The sequence below is a fragment of the Peromyscus eremicus genome, chromosome 2, assembly GCF_949786415.1.
Source record: "Peromyscus eremicus chromosome 2, PerEre_H2_v1, whole genome shotgun sequence".
Lineage (NCBI taxonomy): Eukaryota > Metazoa > Chordata > Mammalia > Rodentia > Cricetidae > Peromyscus > Peromyscus eremicus.
Window position 1 is genome coordinate 82,571,840 of NC_081417.1, and position 15,987 is coordinate 82,587,826.

The 15,987-nt window shown below is 42.5% G+C and overlaps 1 protein-coding gene across 2 annotated transcripts in view; it reads right to left on the minus strand.

The window, feature by feature from the left end:
* Window positions 1–679: 679 nt before the first annotated feature.
* The window catches only part of Astn2 (astrotactin 2), a 968,023-nt gene continuing 952,715 nt past the window's right edge, over window positions 680–15,987 (minus strand). For both annotated transcript variants that reach the window (XM_059254463.1, XM_059254462.1), the window contains exons 22-23: window positions 15,358–15,541; window positions 680–1,444 (exon numbers count right to left, since the gene is read on the minus strand). In XM_059254463.1, coding sequence (XP_059110446.1) covers window positions 1,207–1,444; window positions 15,358–15,541 — 422 coding nt within the window. In that variant the 3' untranslated portion in view covers window positions 680–1,206. The remainder of the gene's footprint in view (window positions 1,445–15,357; window positions 15,542–15,987) is intronic.

A 15,987-nucleotide genomic window follows, 5' to 3' on the forward strand; every position in this document is an offset into this window, starting at 1 on the left:
AAGCATTCACTCATTCCCAGCCCAGCCTGACACTATACTAGATTGCTTTACAGTAACCACTAGACTACAGGTTCCTACAGGACGGAGAGCTTCTCGTTTTTGTTCATCCTGTGCCTTCCATACAGTATCTCATAAATCAATGTTTGTTTAATGAATAGACAGAGGTTCCTTAAACATACTTTGTAGTGGGAAGCTGTTCCAGCTTTGACCTGGAAGTACCACCCCCATTGAGGCTTCAGTAACTGTCACACCTACGAGGTGGGGCCAAGACAGGAGTGCTTAAGACCTGAAATCCCGGATGTGCCGGCTCTCTTGGTTCCGGGATCCTGGATGCTGGAGGTAGACTGAGCAGAGCAGAGTTCTCCAGAGAACACCACTGGACTGCACTTCACCATTCCCGGACCCTGTAACCTATCCCTTTACTTGTATGTTACCCCACAAAATAAACCTCCCTTTTAACTATATGGAGTTGCCCTAATACTTCCACCAATAATACTTCATTGGTAAGAAACATCACCCAAGCAAAAAGAGAGACAATAGGAATTTTAATGCACAGAAAGTCCTGTAGAGACCCACAGGGAGCAGAAAGAAGCAGTGGGCCAGCAAACTCAATAGTGTCCAGGAAAGAGAGAGAGAGAGGAGAGAGAGAGAGAGAGAGAGAGAGAGAGAGAGAGAGAGAGAGAGAGAGAGAGAGAGAGAGAGAGAAGGAGGGGGAGGGAGGAGAGAAGGAAGAAAGATGAGGAGGAAAAGGAGGGAGGGAGGAGGCCTTAAAGACCCAAGCTTCCTTGCTGCAACAGTTCTAGGGCATCCGTGCTAACGCTGAAGTAGTCAAATTGTCTCTCCACAGGTCTCCTTCCAGGGGTCCATAGCAAGAGGGAGGAAGAAGAGGAAAGACTACTTGGTCTCCGCCTGAAAGCAGTTGCTTCCACAACGACTTCCATCCATAAGAAAAGATTTAAAAAGGAGAGACATTTGATAGAGTCAAATAATATCTTAGAAAAAATAAAAGAGAAAAAAATGAATAATTCCATTGGTTACAAAGTTGTCTGCTGTCTGTCCACGGAGAAACAGTTTGCTTTGGCCTTGCTGGCAAGTGTCGTGTGCCAGGCCCTTCAGCTGTCCCCCAGCCCACCCAGGCCCCAGGATCCATGAAAGCAGTGCTCCCCCTAAGAGCGTCTCTGTGCTCAAGGAGGGTTGTACCCTCCCTCACCGGCCTTTGGTCTCCCCGTACGTGTTTCGGGCCATGGACACCATCTTCTCCTCGCATGTGATTTTGGTGTCCTTGAGGATGCTGTACCACACCATTCCTGCGGGCCGGACCTCCTCACTGCGGCAGAAGAGATAGGGTATGGTATCCACACGGCTCTGAATGTAGGCGCTTCGCAAGAGACTAGAACAATGGCTGCTGACCCTCTCCAACCGCCGCAGGATCAGGTGTGCCTTCCTACAGGGCACAAAGAGACAGAAACGGGGGGAATCAGAAGGGGTCTTAAGTGGGGTCAACAGATGTTGGATGATGTCTTACCCAAGCTATATTTTCTTACCCACTTCCAACAAACTTTAGCTACTCAAGAGTTACCTGGGACTGTGATGAGTGTTCTCTTTTACATTCAAGACTCTAGCTGAGTACTGAAGTCTCCCTCCTTTCTCAGAAGGATGATCTTAGGATTTATCTTTTTCAATTGCATTGACTTGCATTGTGATTTGTAGCATAATACCAGCCTTGGAGCTCTGACCAACAGACATTATTATAGTAATAACAAAAATATTCACAAAAACTAATGATTGGAATTTGACACCATGTGCTGCATGTTCTTTGAATATGTACCTCACATATGTTTAAAAACTTCTACATTTTTATCAAATATTCATATTACTCCTGACTGTTGTTTTTGTTTATTTGTTTGTTTGTTTTACTCCCAGTTAAGAAGTGAGGAAACCATACTCAGAAAAATAAAATAATTTGACTAAGGTCAAATATTCAGTTGATCTCTCAAATCCAGCCCTTCTCCAACTGTCTGCTTTTTGTTTCAGTCAGTCCCATGCACTTGTTCCCTGTCATGATGTTTGGCGATCACGTCCCCTGTGCTTTCTCTTTCAGAGCCTAAATATGAATGTCCGCAAATGAAAACTTCTCTTTAGTCCTCCACCCTATCTCTTGACTAGGGCCAACTGCCTTGCCCTCATAAGTTGCTTCTGAGAGTGCAGATGAGACAGGCCCAGTGTCTGGCAAAGAGTATGCTTCCAATACATTGTTATTATGATGTGTCAGGACCAAGGTTAAACTGAATATTGATCAAAGCAAGAGTCATTCTGAGTGGTAATCCCCATTCAGAACCTACCTGGGATCTTCTTTCAGCAGTAGAGATTGCTGGCTGCGTAGTCTGAGCTAGGGGAGATCTTTGAGATCCCCTAGTCCAAGATTTCTTAACAGTACTACTAGTCATTCTTTCTTATAGGGACAGTCATGTCGGATGCTGGTCACCATCCTGGGGCTTCAGCCCGTGAGGCAGAAATAGCACCACACATCTGTCAGGACAATGAAATTGGTTCCTGACATTTCCAAATATTCTTTCAAGGGACCTCTTAAGGACCACAGACTTATCTAGCCTGTCCTATTCTCATCAAGGACGTAGAAACAGCTTAGAGGAGAAAAGAAAGACCTCTTTCCCAGATCATGCTACACACGAAACTTTTATTTATCTGCATCTGGCATCTTTAAGATACCCAGAGGTACTGGGGGCTGAGGAAAGTCTGTCTCTGTGTCTCTACGACTCTGTCTCTGTCTCTCCCTCTTTCTATGACCCCTTGAGACCCTGGGAGAGAAGGCGTTTTATAACACAGACCCCACAAATTGGAGGCTATGCTAGGCACCTGTGTGGTGGTTGAAAAAGAACTGGACTTGTGTATTACATTTTGTGGGCATGATTTATGAGGTGCTTTTCAAAGAGTCCTCTTTGTATAGTTCACCACTTGTGTGGAATATTTTGTGAGAAGCCAAGAATTCACTATTTTATGATCACACTCTATCCACAGGCTTCCCTCTTCTCCTCCCACCCCTATGACGAGCCTGAGGAGTGTATTTCTCATCCTTCCTTGTTTGAAGTCCTACTCTAGTCTTATTTTTTATTGTTTACTTTTCAGATTTATGTACTTTATTTTATGTGCATGAGTTCTTTGCCTGCATGTATGTATGCATGGTACCACATACATGCTTGGTTCCTGAAGATGTCAGAAGAGAACATGAATCTCCTATAGCTGGTACTAGAGATGGTTTTGAGTCACTATGTATGTTCTGGAAATGGAACCCAGATCCTTTGAAAGAGCAACATGTGCTCTTAATCCCTGAGCTTTTTCTCTTGTACCTCTGCTCTTACCTTTTTAAAAGTATTTATTTACATGTGTGCATGTGTTTACAATATTTCTGTGTGTACATGTTTATGTATGAGGTGAGCACACACCAGGGTATGGAAGTCTGAGGACAACCTTGGAAACTGGTCCTTACTTTCCACTTTTTTTGAGCTACAGTCTCTCTTATTTCCCTGCTGTGCTGCATATACCAGTCTAGATGCCCAGAGAGCTTCTAGAAGATTCTCTAGTTTGCTCCCATTTTGCTGTTAGCATTCTGGGACTACAAACACTCACCTCTCTTTTTGGTTTTTATATGAGTTGCAGGTATCTGAACTCAGAATACCAGGCTTTGTGTGGCGTTTATATCCACTAAGCCATCTGTCTCTAATCCTCTTGTTCTGTTTTTTAATAGTTCTACATTCTTGAGAAATTTACCTGTCGTCTCTAAACCTGCTTTCATCGAAAGAAAAGGGGGTATGGGAAGTTAAAGGAAATAAAGTAAACTCATGCTTGTTAGTTGAGAATATTTTCTAGCCAAGCTTTCATTCAGTAGATTCTATGAGAAAAGCCAGACAGGGGGAGATGGTGACAGAGGAGCCAAGGGCGAGGAGTTATAAAGTAAGTCACAGCACTGTAGGAGCACATGGAAGTCTAGTGGGACTATACAGCGTACAGCAGAGTAGGGCTAGGGTTGCTTAAGAAAGCTTCCTAGTGGAAGAGGAGCTTTTGTTGACTGTTGGACGCAGAAGAGAAAGCTTGGCAGGCAGCAGTGGCAATGATAGAGATAGAGGAATGTGTAAAAGTCCTGGGGATTTGTAGCTGCAACACAGTGCTTACTCATGGAGTTCTGGGGGCGGGTCAACAACCCTGAAGTAGTAGGAAGGAAAGAGGCTGTTGGCTTACTATCCATGTCCCAGCGTTATAGCCAATGTTTCCAGTAATAGTGGTTTAAATCCCAGCTCAGCCACATGTTAACTAGGTGACAGTCAGCAAGTTGGTTCACCACTGTACCTCAGTTTCCTTGTCTTATCTATGCAGTGTGAATAACTCTCTATACAACATATTGTTTCAAAAATTTAAAACATGGAAGTCAATGGATGTAGCTCAGTTGGCAGAATGTGTGTGCAGCGTGCATGAATTCCTGGGTTCAGTCCTCAGCAATGCACATGGCCAGCAGAGTGGCATGGGCCTCGAATCCTAGCATCCTGAAAGCAGAAGCAGGAGGATCAGGCACCCAAGGCCATGCCTTGGCTACACAGTGAATTTGAGGTCAGATCAAACACATGTGATTCTGTCTCAAAAACCAAATAAACAAATAAATATAATGGAAAAGGAATCATGAATCTATGTTAAACTTTCCACACATGCTACTTCTGGTTATAGAGCTGTTTTGCAGGTAAGTGAGGAGTTTAAATCAAACATTAAAAATATTTATTTTAAATTTATTCTTTGAGAATTTCAAACATGTATACAATGTATTTTGATCATATTCACCCTCAATTTCCCTTGTCAGATTAAGTAGATAAATCAGTGTTTTAACGGGATATATTATCATTCGTACAGTTCACAAGCAAGAACCTCCAATGGAGTTACAATGGAAAAAAAAAATCACAAAAAGTCATGAAATGTTTTACATGAACAATTCTGTATCAGGTCCCATTCATATCTGTACTCAGCCTCTCTAAACTTTAAACTGAGAAAGTAATTGATTGGGATCTGGTTTATTTAAAAATGTTTTTGGCAGCTTTGGAAATCGAGTAGTGGAAGGTGAGATTGACACCCAGAAGCCAGGCCAGGAGCGCATCTGGGCATTAGCTCTTTCCCATCATTGTACTTAGGGACATTGGTCTGAATTTTCTCTGAGGTGGTAAAAAGCTACCTGCTCTGATTTCTCAACTACAAAAAAAGGAACATCAGATGGCTCACGTCATAGGATTATAGTAGATCTTAAATTAATTAACACATGTAAACCCCTGAAAGCTGTAACACAATAGGCTTAGGATGGAAAGCATGTGGTATATGTTAGAAAATGTCTTCACTGTGACTACCAGCACAGCCATGGCTATCATTGCTACCACCACTGCCCCCATCACTGCCAACACCATCATAGCTAACACCATCATTATGGTGTTATTAGATATTGTTTGTCAAGCAGGCAGTGGGGATAGGTTTGATCTGGCTGAACTCTAAGTGTCAATATTGCAGGAGGCTGACAGAGATATTAGTAGTTTCTCACTGAGGAGCAGTAGTGATGAACTGGAAAACATGAGGATATATACTATGTGAATATGTAAGATGAGTACGTAATCATCAACTGGGGAAGAAGCTCAAAGAGGTCTTCTCAAAGAGTGTAATGGCAAAGCTGTGTGGTCAATGATGGAATGGCTTCAGAAAAATGAGAGACATAAACTAGCTATTGATTAAAATAGATGGTGAAAAGAATGTGTGGGAGACCACAGCCGAGACAAGATCATCTAGATTTTCCTATGCCATACTCATGGATTTTTATTTTATTCTCTGGGCAATGGAGAGGCATTGGCTGGCCCAGGTAGTCATAAACATAAACAACAAATGGCAAAATGAGTCTGGAAAGGATATTTTTTCCCAGCATGCCTAAATGCTTTGCCTCCCAAAGCCTGGCCATTTCCTCAGAAAGAATTGTAGAATTCCATTATTCAAAGCCTCCCTCTGTAAAGATGGGAAAATGGAGCTTTGGTATGAGGAAGTTATATTAAAGGAATGACTTCTGTTAATAGTGAATAAATCCAGAACAGTACTCCTGATGGTATGGAGTTGATGCAAAGTCGTTAGTTCTAGCATCCCCAATTCAAGTTCTAGGTCGACTATTTAACAGCTATGTGGATTATAAGCAAATTCTTCAACAAGACTCACTACTTTCCACAGCTGTCAAGTAGAAATAAGAATAGTGATAGTGGCAGATGAGACAGTACAGGTGCTTGCTTGGCTCTAAGTAAATGTTAGACACAGGTTAGAGTGTTATTGATAGGAGAAAAGCTTGGCCTTAGAACCCATTATGGTTCTTTTATCCTCAGTTTCACCACTAGAAAAGCAGCATTCAGGATACTGAATCTGCAGGGATGTTGTTGGATTGAGACGAAATGATTACCACAGGAACCCAGCACAAGCAAGCATGTAGCAGCCACCAAACCACACTTGGCATTTAGACAAAAGAGGATACTGGGAATAGAGCAGGTACAGATGGGTTGGAGGTGCCCAAAGACAAGGATGAACAAAAGACACCAAAGGCCAGAGGTCTAGGTAACAAGATTTAGGCTATGGAGAACCATAAATCAAAGATCAGGTATGCTTCAAGCATTCCCAGGAGGAGAATCCTAGGTCAGAGGGACCATGTTTTGCAAGGACAAGAAATGAAGTATCCCTCGCTGGAGTTGGGACAGATGTCTGCTGAGATAGGAGGCAAGAGAAGAAGGAAGAAGATTAATTTCTCATGTATTAGCAGAAAGAATTGGGAAAGGTGACTAACGAAGGAGTCAGGAGTTAGACCTAGCTACCAGCTCTCTGGGAATTGCAGAACCTTTGATGGATATTCTATTTCCAACACTACTACCCAATTAGTTATTGATCCAGGCCCCTCTTTTTCCTCCCTACCTCTCAAGTTGATCTTAAATGTCTCCGGGTTAGGTAATACTAAGTTAATGAGAGTCAAGGGCATGCACGTCAAGGCTGAAAGAAATTCTTCAGAATTGAAGAGGGCAGATTAAAGTAGATAAAGTCTCCATTCACTTTGCCCTGGCCAGGCCACAGCTGGAGAAAACAGACTTGTTCTGGTAAAAGGAATATCCTGCTGAACTCAGGGCAGGAGGAGAGGGGAGGAGAGGCAATCAGGAAGCTGTGCTGTTTTAGCAACTGCAGGCAAGTGGGCAAAGAGCTGAGTGCAGGGATGGAGATGACTATCGTTGAGTAGCCACTATATGTCAGAAACAGTACCTATGCAGGACCATCTAATATCAACACTCATCACAATGCAGAGTCTATGTTCAACTCCCATTCTATGGGTGGTAAAAATGAGCCAGTGACAAATACATGATTTGTCTCATGTCTCTGCTGCAAGGCACTAAGTGTTACAAAGAAAACATCATCCTAATAATGTCACTGTAACAGTTATTTTTAAAACATCCTTAGAACTAGAGTTTTATAAGTGTAATGTGATTTTTTCAATACGGTCATGGGCTCCCCCTCACTGCAGGTGACCACATTATTTTAATTTACAAAAGTGCCTGCCTATAGCCAGAATTAGAGTGGGTATTTCTTGTGATTTTTTTTTTGTGTGTGTGTATGTGGTATGTGTGTGTGTGTATGTTTTCCATGTATATGTATGTGGAACAAGTATGTGTAACTATATGTATACAGGTATGTATGTGTATTTCATGCATATATGTGTGGTGCACATATGTGTAGCTACATGTGTACAGATGTGGGTGTGGGTGTTCCATGTATATCTTTGTGTGTACATGCATGTATATGTGTGTGTGTGTGTGTGTGTGTGTGTGTGTGTGTGTATATATTTGTGTGTAAGCTCAAGGTTTACAGGGAAAGTCTTCCTCAGTCACTCTCGACCATATTCATTGAGGTAGAATCTCTTGGTTTAACCCCAGAGCTCACATGACATAGCTAGCATGTCTAGCCAGTTTACTCTGGGGATCCTTTGTCCTTGCCTTAGGAATGACAGAATTATATGCATGCCATCTCACTTACCCAGTATTTACATAAGTGCTGGGATCCTGCTGCAAGCCACAGGAAAATGTAATGGAATCTAGCTACTATCACAAAAGCTACTACTTAGAAAGGTCAAGGATTTTTCTGAAGGTCAAGCCATGGCTTAAGAAGTCTTGGTGATAATTTAGCTTTTGCATATATATTAGCTATTTCCTGCAATGATTTTCTTGTATGCTATGTATGCTTCCAAAAACTCCTAACAATGTATTTATCCAATATACTTCTCATGCATTCTAGGCCATAGCAGCAAACAGTCTCCTGACTTAAGGTAAACACCCTTCTGGAGACACCACCTAGGGGACAGATAGGTGCATAGCTTTATTTGTTGTGCAAATGAAGCTTAGACCCTCCTTTCTCTCACAGCCCAAATGGCATTCCAGAGCAATTGACTCAGAATAAAAGGGCTTTTTGCATACCAGGTGCAATGTAGCTACAAGGCAGGCTTCCTAGCTCCAAGCAGAATTACTCCACCCTGCCAGTATATGGCAGCATAGGAAAATAGAGTCAATTTTATTTCAGTGACTTATAGACTCCTTTACCTAACCACCTGTAAGATTGTATTTGAGTACATGTATGATAGACCAGTAATGTTTCACCTAGCCACTTATAAGAATATATTTTGAGCACATAAATTCCCTTTCTGACTTATTCTAGGCCTTATCTGACCCGACCTCCTCTATTTCCTCACCATTTGGATTGCAAATGAAGCTGGCTATCACGGCTCTGGTAGGGAGCTTGGGAGCTTTGCTTGGTATGGTAAGGATCTGGCTTCTGGTAAGATAGAGACAGGCTCCAGGAGAGAGAGGGGAAGGAACTACAATGGAGAAGAATGGGGATGAAGATGAGGATGGAGATGGAAAAGAGTTAGAGTTATGAGAGGACAGGAGGAGAAGGGACAGAGAGGAGCTAAGTATAAGAACAGAAAAGAAGCTGTGTACAGAGAAAACTGACTCAGAAAAATGAAGCATATGAACTAAAGAGTTTCATGTACATAGATTCACTTAATATCATCAAATATTAGATTATCAGCTGGTTGTAGATTCTTCCTGGACCCTGGAAGAGGGCTATTGAGGGGCTGGACCCCCATAGTCCCTGTTAGGATCCAAACTCCAAACTTGTCCTCCTACTTTCTTCTTGTGCAGCAAGTATCCTAGGTACTGAGTTATCATCCCAAGTCCTTACTTGTGTGGTTTCAGTGAAAGGAAGGTGCCTTGATTTACAGGGAAATGCCAGCCAATGTGCCTATGAGAAGCAGTTCACGAGGGAACCTAGTGTGACACCCTTACTGAGACACTGCACTCCAGAGAGGAGAGGACCACATTCTTTGAGGCTCTGTTCATACCTCAAGGTCATGATGAAATTCCATCTTCTGGACGTCTTCCAAAGCTTCCCAGCTACCTCTGCCAGGCTTTCCCTTTGTTACTGACACATTCTACTTCTCTGTTCAGAAGCATAGTATATCCCCTCCCAGTTGTGTGCACATTTTGGAATACAATGTGTCACACAGAACAGGATGCCAGTTTGACATTGCAAGACTGTATTTTGAATTTGGGCTTTGACTCATTAGTTATGTGACCTTGAACAATTTACATATCCAGAAGGCTTCTGTGTTGCTTAATTACCAATCTACTGTTCAGAAAGTGAGTGATATGTAAATAGCCAGGTCCATAATAGTTGCTCAGCTAACATTTCCCTATTGCAAGAAGAATGGATTAATACATACAAATTGACACAAATGGAGGAAATTTTCAGTCCTCAGTTCTCAAAACATCTCAATTTTCTGGCAAGGGGCAGTAAAGGCAATGAAATAGCACAAGTACATCATGTGGACCTAAGGCAGGAGTTAGACAAATGGGCAGGTGGTTTGTGCAAATTCATCTGTAATAGCAAAGATAGCTAGTTGGTATATAATAGGGAACTGGAATACTGTGGTATACATTCTTACAGCTCCCTGATCATAGAACTTCACCTAAAAACACATGTAGATATGTGTCAATGGGAAGACACTCAGCCAGTGTATTGCTAAAGTATAAGTAAGCAGATGATGGCATGCATGTTTGGTAAACACAGCATATGAAGACATGGTTGTAAAAGTAGATATCATGAAACCCATGTCTATTCCCCTTTCCCAGAAATATCTGTGTCTATATTCACATCTGTCTATTGAAAGTTATATGTAGTCAATAATTTTACTTCTGAAGTCGGGCTGGGATGAGAGTATTCATACTTACAAAATTTCTACTTTGTATTTTGTATACCTCTGTACGATTTGTATGCTGTTAAATACGTTATACTTACATTGAAATAAAATAATAGTATTTCTACTTGGAAAACATGAATGCACTAACATATATTGAGCTTGTGTGGTCAACTGGAGTAATAAAATCATGCTGAAATGGCTTCTTAATAGTTCATGAGAAATATTTTCAAAAACCCTCAGTCAAAATTTAGCCTCAACCTCTTGCCCCAAAAGAAAGTCAGCATTTTCCGTAGATGTACATTCTCAACGTGTTAATAATTAGAGAAAACGTGTTAAAAGAATGTTTACATTGCTTGGTTCGCCTCTGTGTTTCCTCATAAGAAAGCATGGGATCTGTTTTCTTCATTTCTTTTTTCTTCAACATGGGGCCTCTCTATGTATATCAGTTGTTTTCTGTTGCTGTGATAAAATTACCATTGCCAAAAGCAACTTAAGGAACAGTTTATATGGCTTACAGTTCCAGAGGCTTGGAGTCCATAATGGTGGGAAAGCATTGGAGTCGGAGCAGGAAGCTAAGAGTTCACATCTCTTTCACACAGAGGAAGCAGAGGAAGAGTGAGCAGGAAGTAGGGAAGAGGCTATTAACTTTCAAAGCCTGCTGCTTCCAGAGACTACTCCCTCCAGCGAGGCTGTACCTCTGAATGGTTCCACAGCCTGCTCCAACACCACCAGCTTAGAAACCAAGTGTTCAAATGTATAAGCCACAGAGGGCACTTCCAATTTAAACCACAATACTTTATGTTTTGTTGGCCACGATGGACACGGACTTGAAATCTCCCTGTCTCAGCTTCCTGGGTACTGGTATTACAAGGATGCACTACGAGGCCTGGCCCATGAGACTTGGCAAAGAGTTCATTTCTTGAAAGAGTCAGTATGATCTTGGAAGACTCTAGTGTATGATTCTAGGTTCACTTAATCTCCCTAAGGTCCAGTGATGGTTGTGCCAGCTCTTCTCAGATGAGGCAAGTACCTTTGTCTTTTAAGGTTGAGAAAGATCTCAGGTTGAGCCAAGCCTGTGATAACTCTGTGATCTGTTAGCAATGTCTTCCATAGAAGTTAACATGGCTGACAAAATAAATCAATCATTTCTAGCTCAGATAGACCAATTTCTCTGAAACCAGATCTTTTCAGTTTCCTCACCTCCCATTACCCTTTCATTTGACCAAACATAACTGAAAGTAACTGTGAAGCTCAAGAGTGGTCAAGGATGCTCTAAGCAGAGAAAATTCTGGTCCCTGGCCACCTATGAGCTCAGCTTTTCAAGTCTCCTAATAGGAACCTTATGGTGGGACAGCTGGGTGTCAGCGGGTCTTCTTTGAGCAGCTGTTAGCAGTAACCTATAGTTGTCATGAGAACCAGGCTCTGGGGAAAAGGAGCCTGATAGATTTATTAGGCCAAGGTAAGAGATGTCCTTTTGTCACTAAATTTTATGGGGGCATGCAAACCCAGACCGAGGAAGGAGTTGAAAACATTTGGGGTTGGAGATTATATAGGCCAAGAGAATTCTAACAGGGTTCATCTTGTGTCAACTCTTGGGAAAAGCTCTCTTTCTCCCCAGTCATCCTGGGTCTCCAGAAACAGGATGTCAGGCTGGAGGTGAAATGACATTCATGTTGTCTTCATTTTCTGGTTTCTGTGACCTTCAGGGCTTTCTGGTTCCTTGGCGCCAGCTGGAGGAGACTTTAGAGTTAAGCCCTTTTGCATTACAAATGAGGTCCAGAATGGAGGTAGAACTGATTCCAGGTCTTACAGTAAATAGGTGGCAAAGTAGGACATGAACCCTGGGCTCCTGGCCCAGACAAGTGTCTTGCCCCCTCTCCTTTACAGGTTGGTTCTGCACACTTGCTAACCCTGGAGAGGCAGAACAAATTTATTCAAATTGCTCTTTTAAAAGCCTTTATGTAACTTCTGGGGTAAAGAACAAACTTCTGAGTAGGACTTCACAAAAGCCATCAAGATCTGACCCCAGTTAAACTCTCCATCCTTGTTTTTTTCACCCCCCCCCCCACTCTCTCACCTTGAACTCTCTGTCTCAGTGATATTTATAGTTCCTGACTACAGTATATATCTCTTACCTCATCACTACTCTCGTTTTTTGCACTGGGTTTCTCCTGATGAAAACACCCCATCCCCCTTGCACCTGGCAGGCTGTTCATTCTCTGATTTTTAACCATTAGCTTCTCTTTCTGTGGCAGGAATTCTCCTTGGGGTTTGGGTCTGCATTCTCTGCTCTATCTGCCTAGACCTAAAACCTTGTCACTCTCAGGCATTTTTAAACCAGCAAAACTGGCATCACCTGATAGTGTGTTCAAAATGCAGACTCTGAGGTTGCTCCCAGCCCACTGAGTAGACAGGAATTTTAACATGATACACATTAACATTTGGGACCCTCTGCTGTGCGCATCCTTTCATTCTCCTTCACAGAATGCTTCTTGTAGTATGCTCCGCTATAATTGTCTGCTGACTGTATTTTCTTCTCTAGATGCTAAACTATGTACAGAGCCTGAGCAGCTTTTATTCACTCATTTCCAGCCCCCAGCAAAGGGCCTGAGAAGTTATCACATAAAATGTATCTGTACATCAGTTAATGAAGTGAAGTCTCAAGTCCTTTAATATCTAGAAGGTCCCTTCATTCTTTTGACCCTAGAGTTCTGGATGCCGTCATTTCCAAATGGAGTGTATACATCCTTGAGAGCATAGAGAGAATTAAGGGACACTTGAGGTTTAATGGGTGTGGAAGTACACAGCAGACATTTGGAGGATGGGCTGTATGTATCAGAATGAATCCAAAATCATCTGTGCATATACTCACGGACTCGTTCCACTATCCAATTAACCAGTGGCTAATAATTTTAGCATCTACTTTCAAAAGTGAATAAGGCACAAAAGATCACTAACCATGCATCACTTTCTTTGTAGTAGAGAGGAGAGGTGATACATTAGCAAGCACAGAAACCAATAAGATGCTGCAACTAGTGAGTGCAACATAGAGAATTAAAACACGAGGTTGGCATGCAGTAAAGGGATGGGGATATTAGAATATCTGTGGGAGTGCCATTCTAGTTAAGACCTGGGGTACAGCAGGATACTCATTTAGGAAAATAAGTCCACCGACATATGACAGAGAGAGAATTGAGAATGCTACTGTCTTAGTTTACCCTGATCATCTTATAAACAAGCTAGCTAAAGGACAGAACAAGGCAGGCCCCCTTTGACTCTTCCTGACATGCCAGTGTGGGTCACTAGAGCAGTTTCAGGAAGCTGGGAGACATGTGTAGGGGCTAGCAGACAGTGGCTGGGGACCGGGTGTCTGAAGGTTAGCTGATTATCACTGCCCATTACCAAATAAGTAGTCTTCCTCTATGGGCAGCTAGAAGGCCTTCCTGGAAAATCTATGTCTTAGAGGGTCATAAAGGATGCTAGCAGGTTATAAAGAGAGGCGTGGGCCTCTGGTTTTGTTTCTACCCAAACTCTCTGAGTCCTGTGGGAAAGCCCAATAAAGCTGAATGTCTTTTGCTATGTCCACGGGTAAGATGGCACTGAGGTGATTCACATGGTTTTCATCCGAGGCTCTGGACTGTTGCCGACCAATCTTCCTTTAGCTTTTATCTAAAGAAACTTCCTTTCATGTGAAAGGAAGAAAGTTGCACTCAGGGGCCCAACAGAACTGATAAGACCCACTGCAGGGAGAGATCTCTTTGTTTTATCCTTTGAACAAGTGTTCATCAACTCTCCTAGCATTCCAGAATGGCTTCAAATTCATCTCAGCATGAGAGTTCCAGGCAGCTTTAGCCACCATGTGCAGCTCTGTGTAACTCTAGGAAGTTCACTTAAACCACGTGGGATCTCCACTTCTTGACCACTGAGACGTGAGAACAACTATCCTGTGGGGGACATTTTGAAGCTTTTCAAAGCACGGACTGCTACCCACTAAGTATTTCAGAAAGTCACACATTTCCCTCCAATGCTACCTGATGCCTTTCTGAGAATACTGCACGGGCACCCCGGGGCTGCTACCTCAGCAGCTTGTAGAAGGCCTCACAGCTTCCTGGTGGCCTCATCTCCTGTGCTCCTTGCTTCTGACTGCAGTCTGAGGTATTCTTCTCCCTGTGAGAGCTGCCCTTACACCCCAGTGTAAAAACACTTGAAAAGCTGCAGATTACCTCAAGGAGCTAATCTGAACTCCTTGAGCCTACTTCAAGGACATTCGAGATTTGGCCCCTGCTGGTCTCTCCTTTCCTGCTGTTAAGCCTTTTGCCCCAAATGCTCAGAAATCCTTTAGTGCCTCCCAACATTGTGCTCCCCAAAGGTTTAGAAAGAATTCCGGTGGGGCAGTGGAAAGGATTTAGATTGGTACTCAGGAAGATCCCAGATTTCGTGTTGAACAGCAGTGAACCACATTTGAAAAAGTGCTTAGATCTCCTTCATTCCCTTCCCTCCCTCAAATTTAAAATTTACTTTAAAAAATTGCTTTTAAAAGTGATCTTGGTTGAAAGATGCTGTGCCTTTTTTAAAATTAATTTTTATACAACGTATTTTGATCAAATTCTTCCTCCTCCCCAACTCTCCCTAGATTCTTTCTACTTCCTTACCCACCCAACTTCCTGTTCTGTCCTTGACACTTCTTTTGAAAATATTTTCACAGGCCAGTTTCATGCTCTTCTAGAATTGAACAATATGCTTCTTCTGTTCCATTTTTGTTGTTCTAGTATCTTGAGTTATTTTATTAGTGATTAGGGTAACTTTTCTGTTAGGGGCGGCTAGCACTGGTTTTCTCTTACAAGAAGATACAGTGTTATTCTAGTGAAACCCATTTCCAGTAAGCAGCCATCTCTTCCTGCTTCCCAACCTTTATCCTGACATGACTGTGTTCATCACCACCCACCTTTATTTGACACAGCCCCTGTCAGGGCAGGGAGAGAAGGTCTAGGAAAATCAATGAGAGGCAAAAAGCATTTGGTCCACCACCCACACTCCTAAATCCATACCTGGGTCCTAGCTCGTCCTCACTTCTCCAGACAAAGTCACCAAACTTTTCGTAGTGGGAGTTGTAGTGGTGCTGGACTCGGAAGAGCATGGAGGCAGAGACCTCCATCAGTGTGTTGTAAGCAGTCTGCTGTTCCTTGCCGCTGGTATAACCATTGTATAGATTGTAGATCTTGTCTGCTATCTCTGAGGGGGGAGAAGCAAGAGCACATCACTGACGGTAAAGGAAAAAGGGGTGATGAACACCTGCTTCACAAAAAGCAAGTCATAACTGGATGGGGGTTCACTTGAGCGGTGCCTGGGGATAGAAGAATCTCCATTCCATCTAAAATATGTCATCAACTAGTTGAGTCCAGTTTTCCTATGTGTAACTAAAGATAAGGATGACTCCTCTAAGGGTGTACTGGAAGAACTAAGTTAGGAAATAAGTGCAAAGTGGTCAACGTAGGGCCTGGCAGAAAGTTAGCACTCAAAGTCTAAGCTTTATTAGAGGTAATAGTGCTGTGCTAAGGATTTAACAAAAACTCCAAAGAAATGTGAAGGCTCCAATAAATTCTCGCCTTCTCTCAATTTCTTCCTTCTGCTCACATTTCAAGTGTTCCCAATGTGTTTCTGCAGTCAGGTCAGATAGA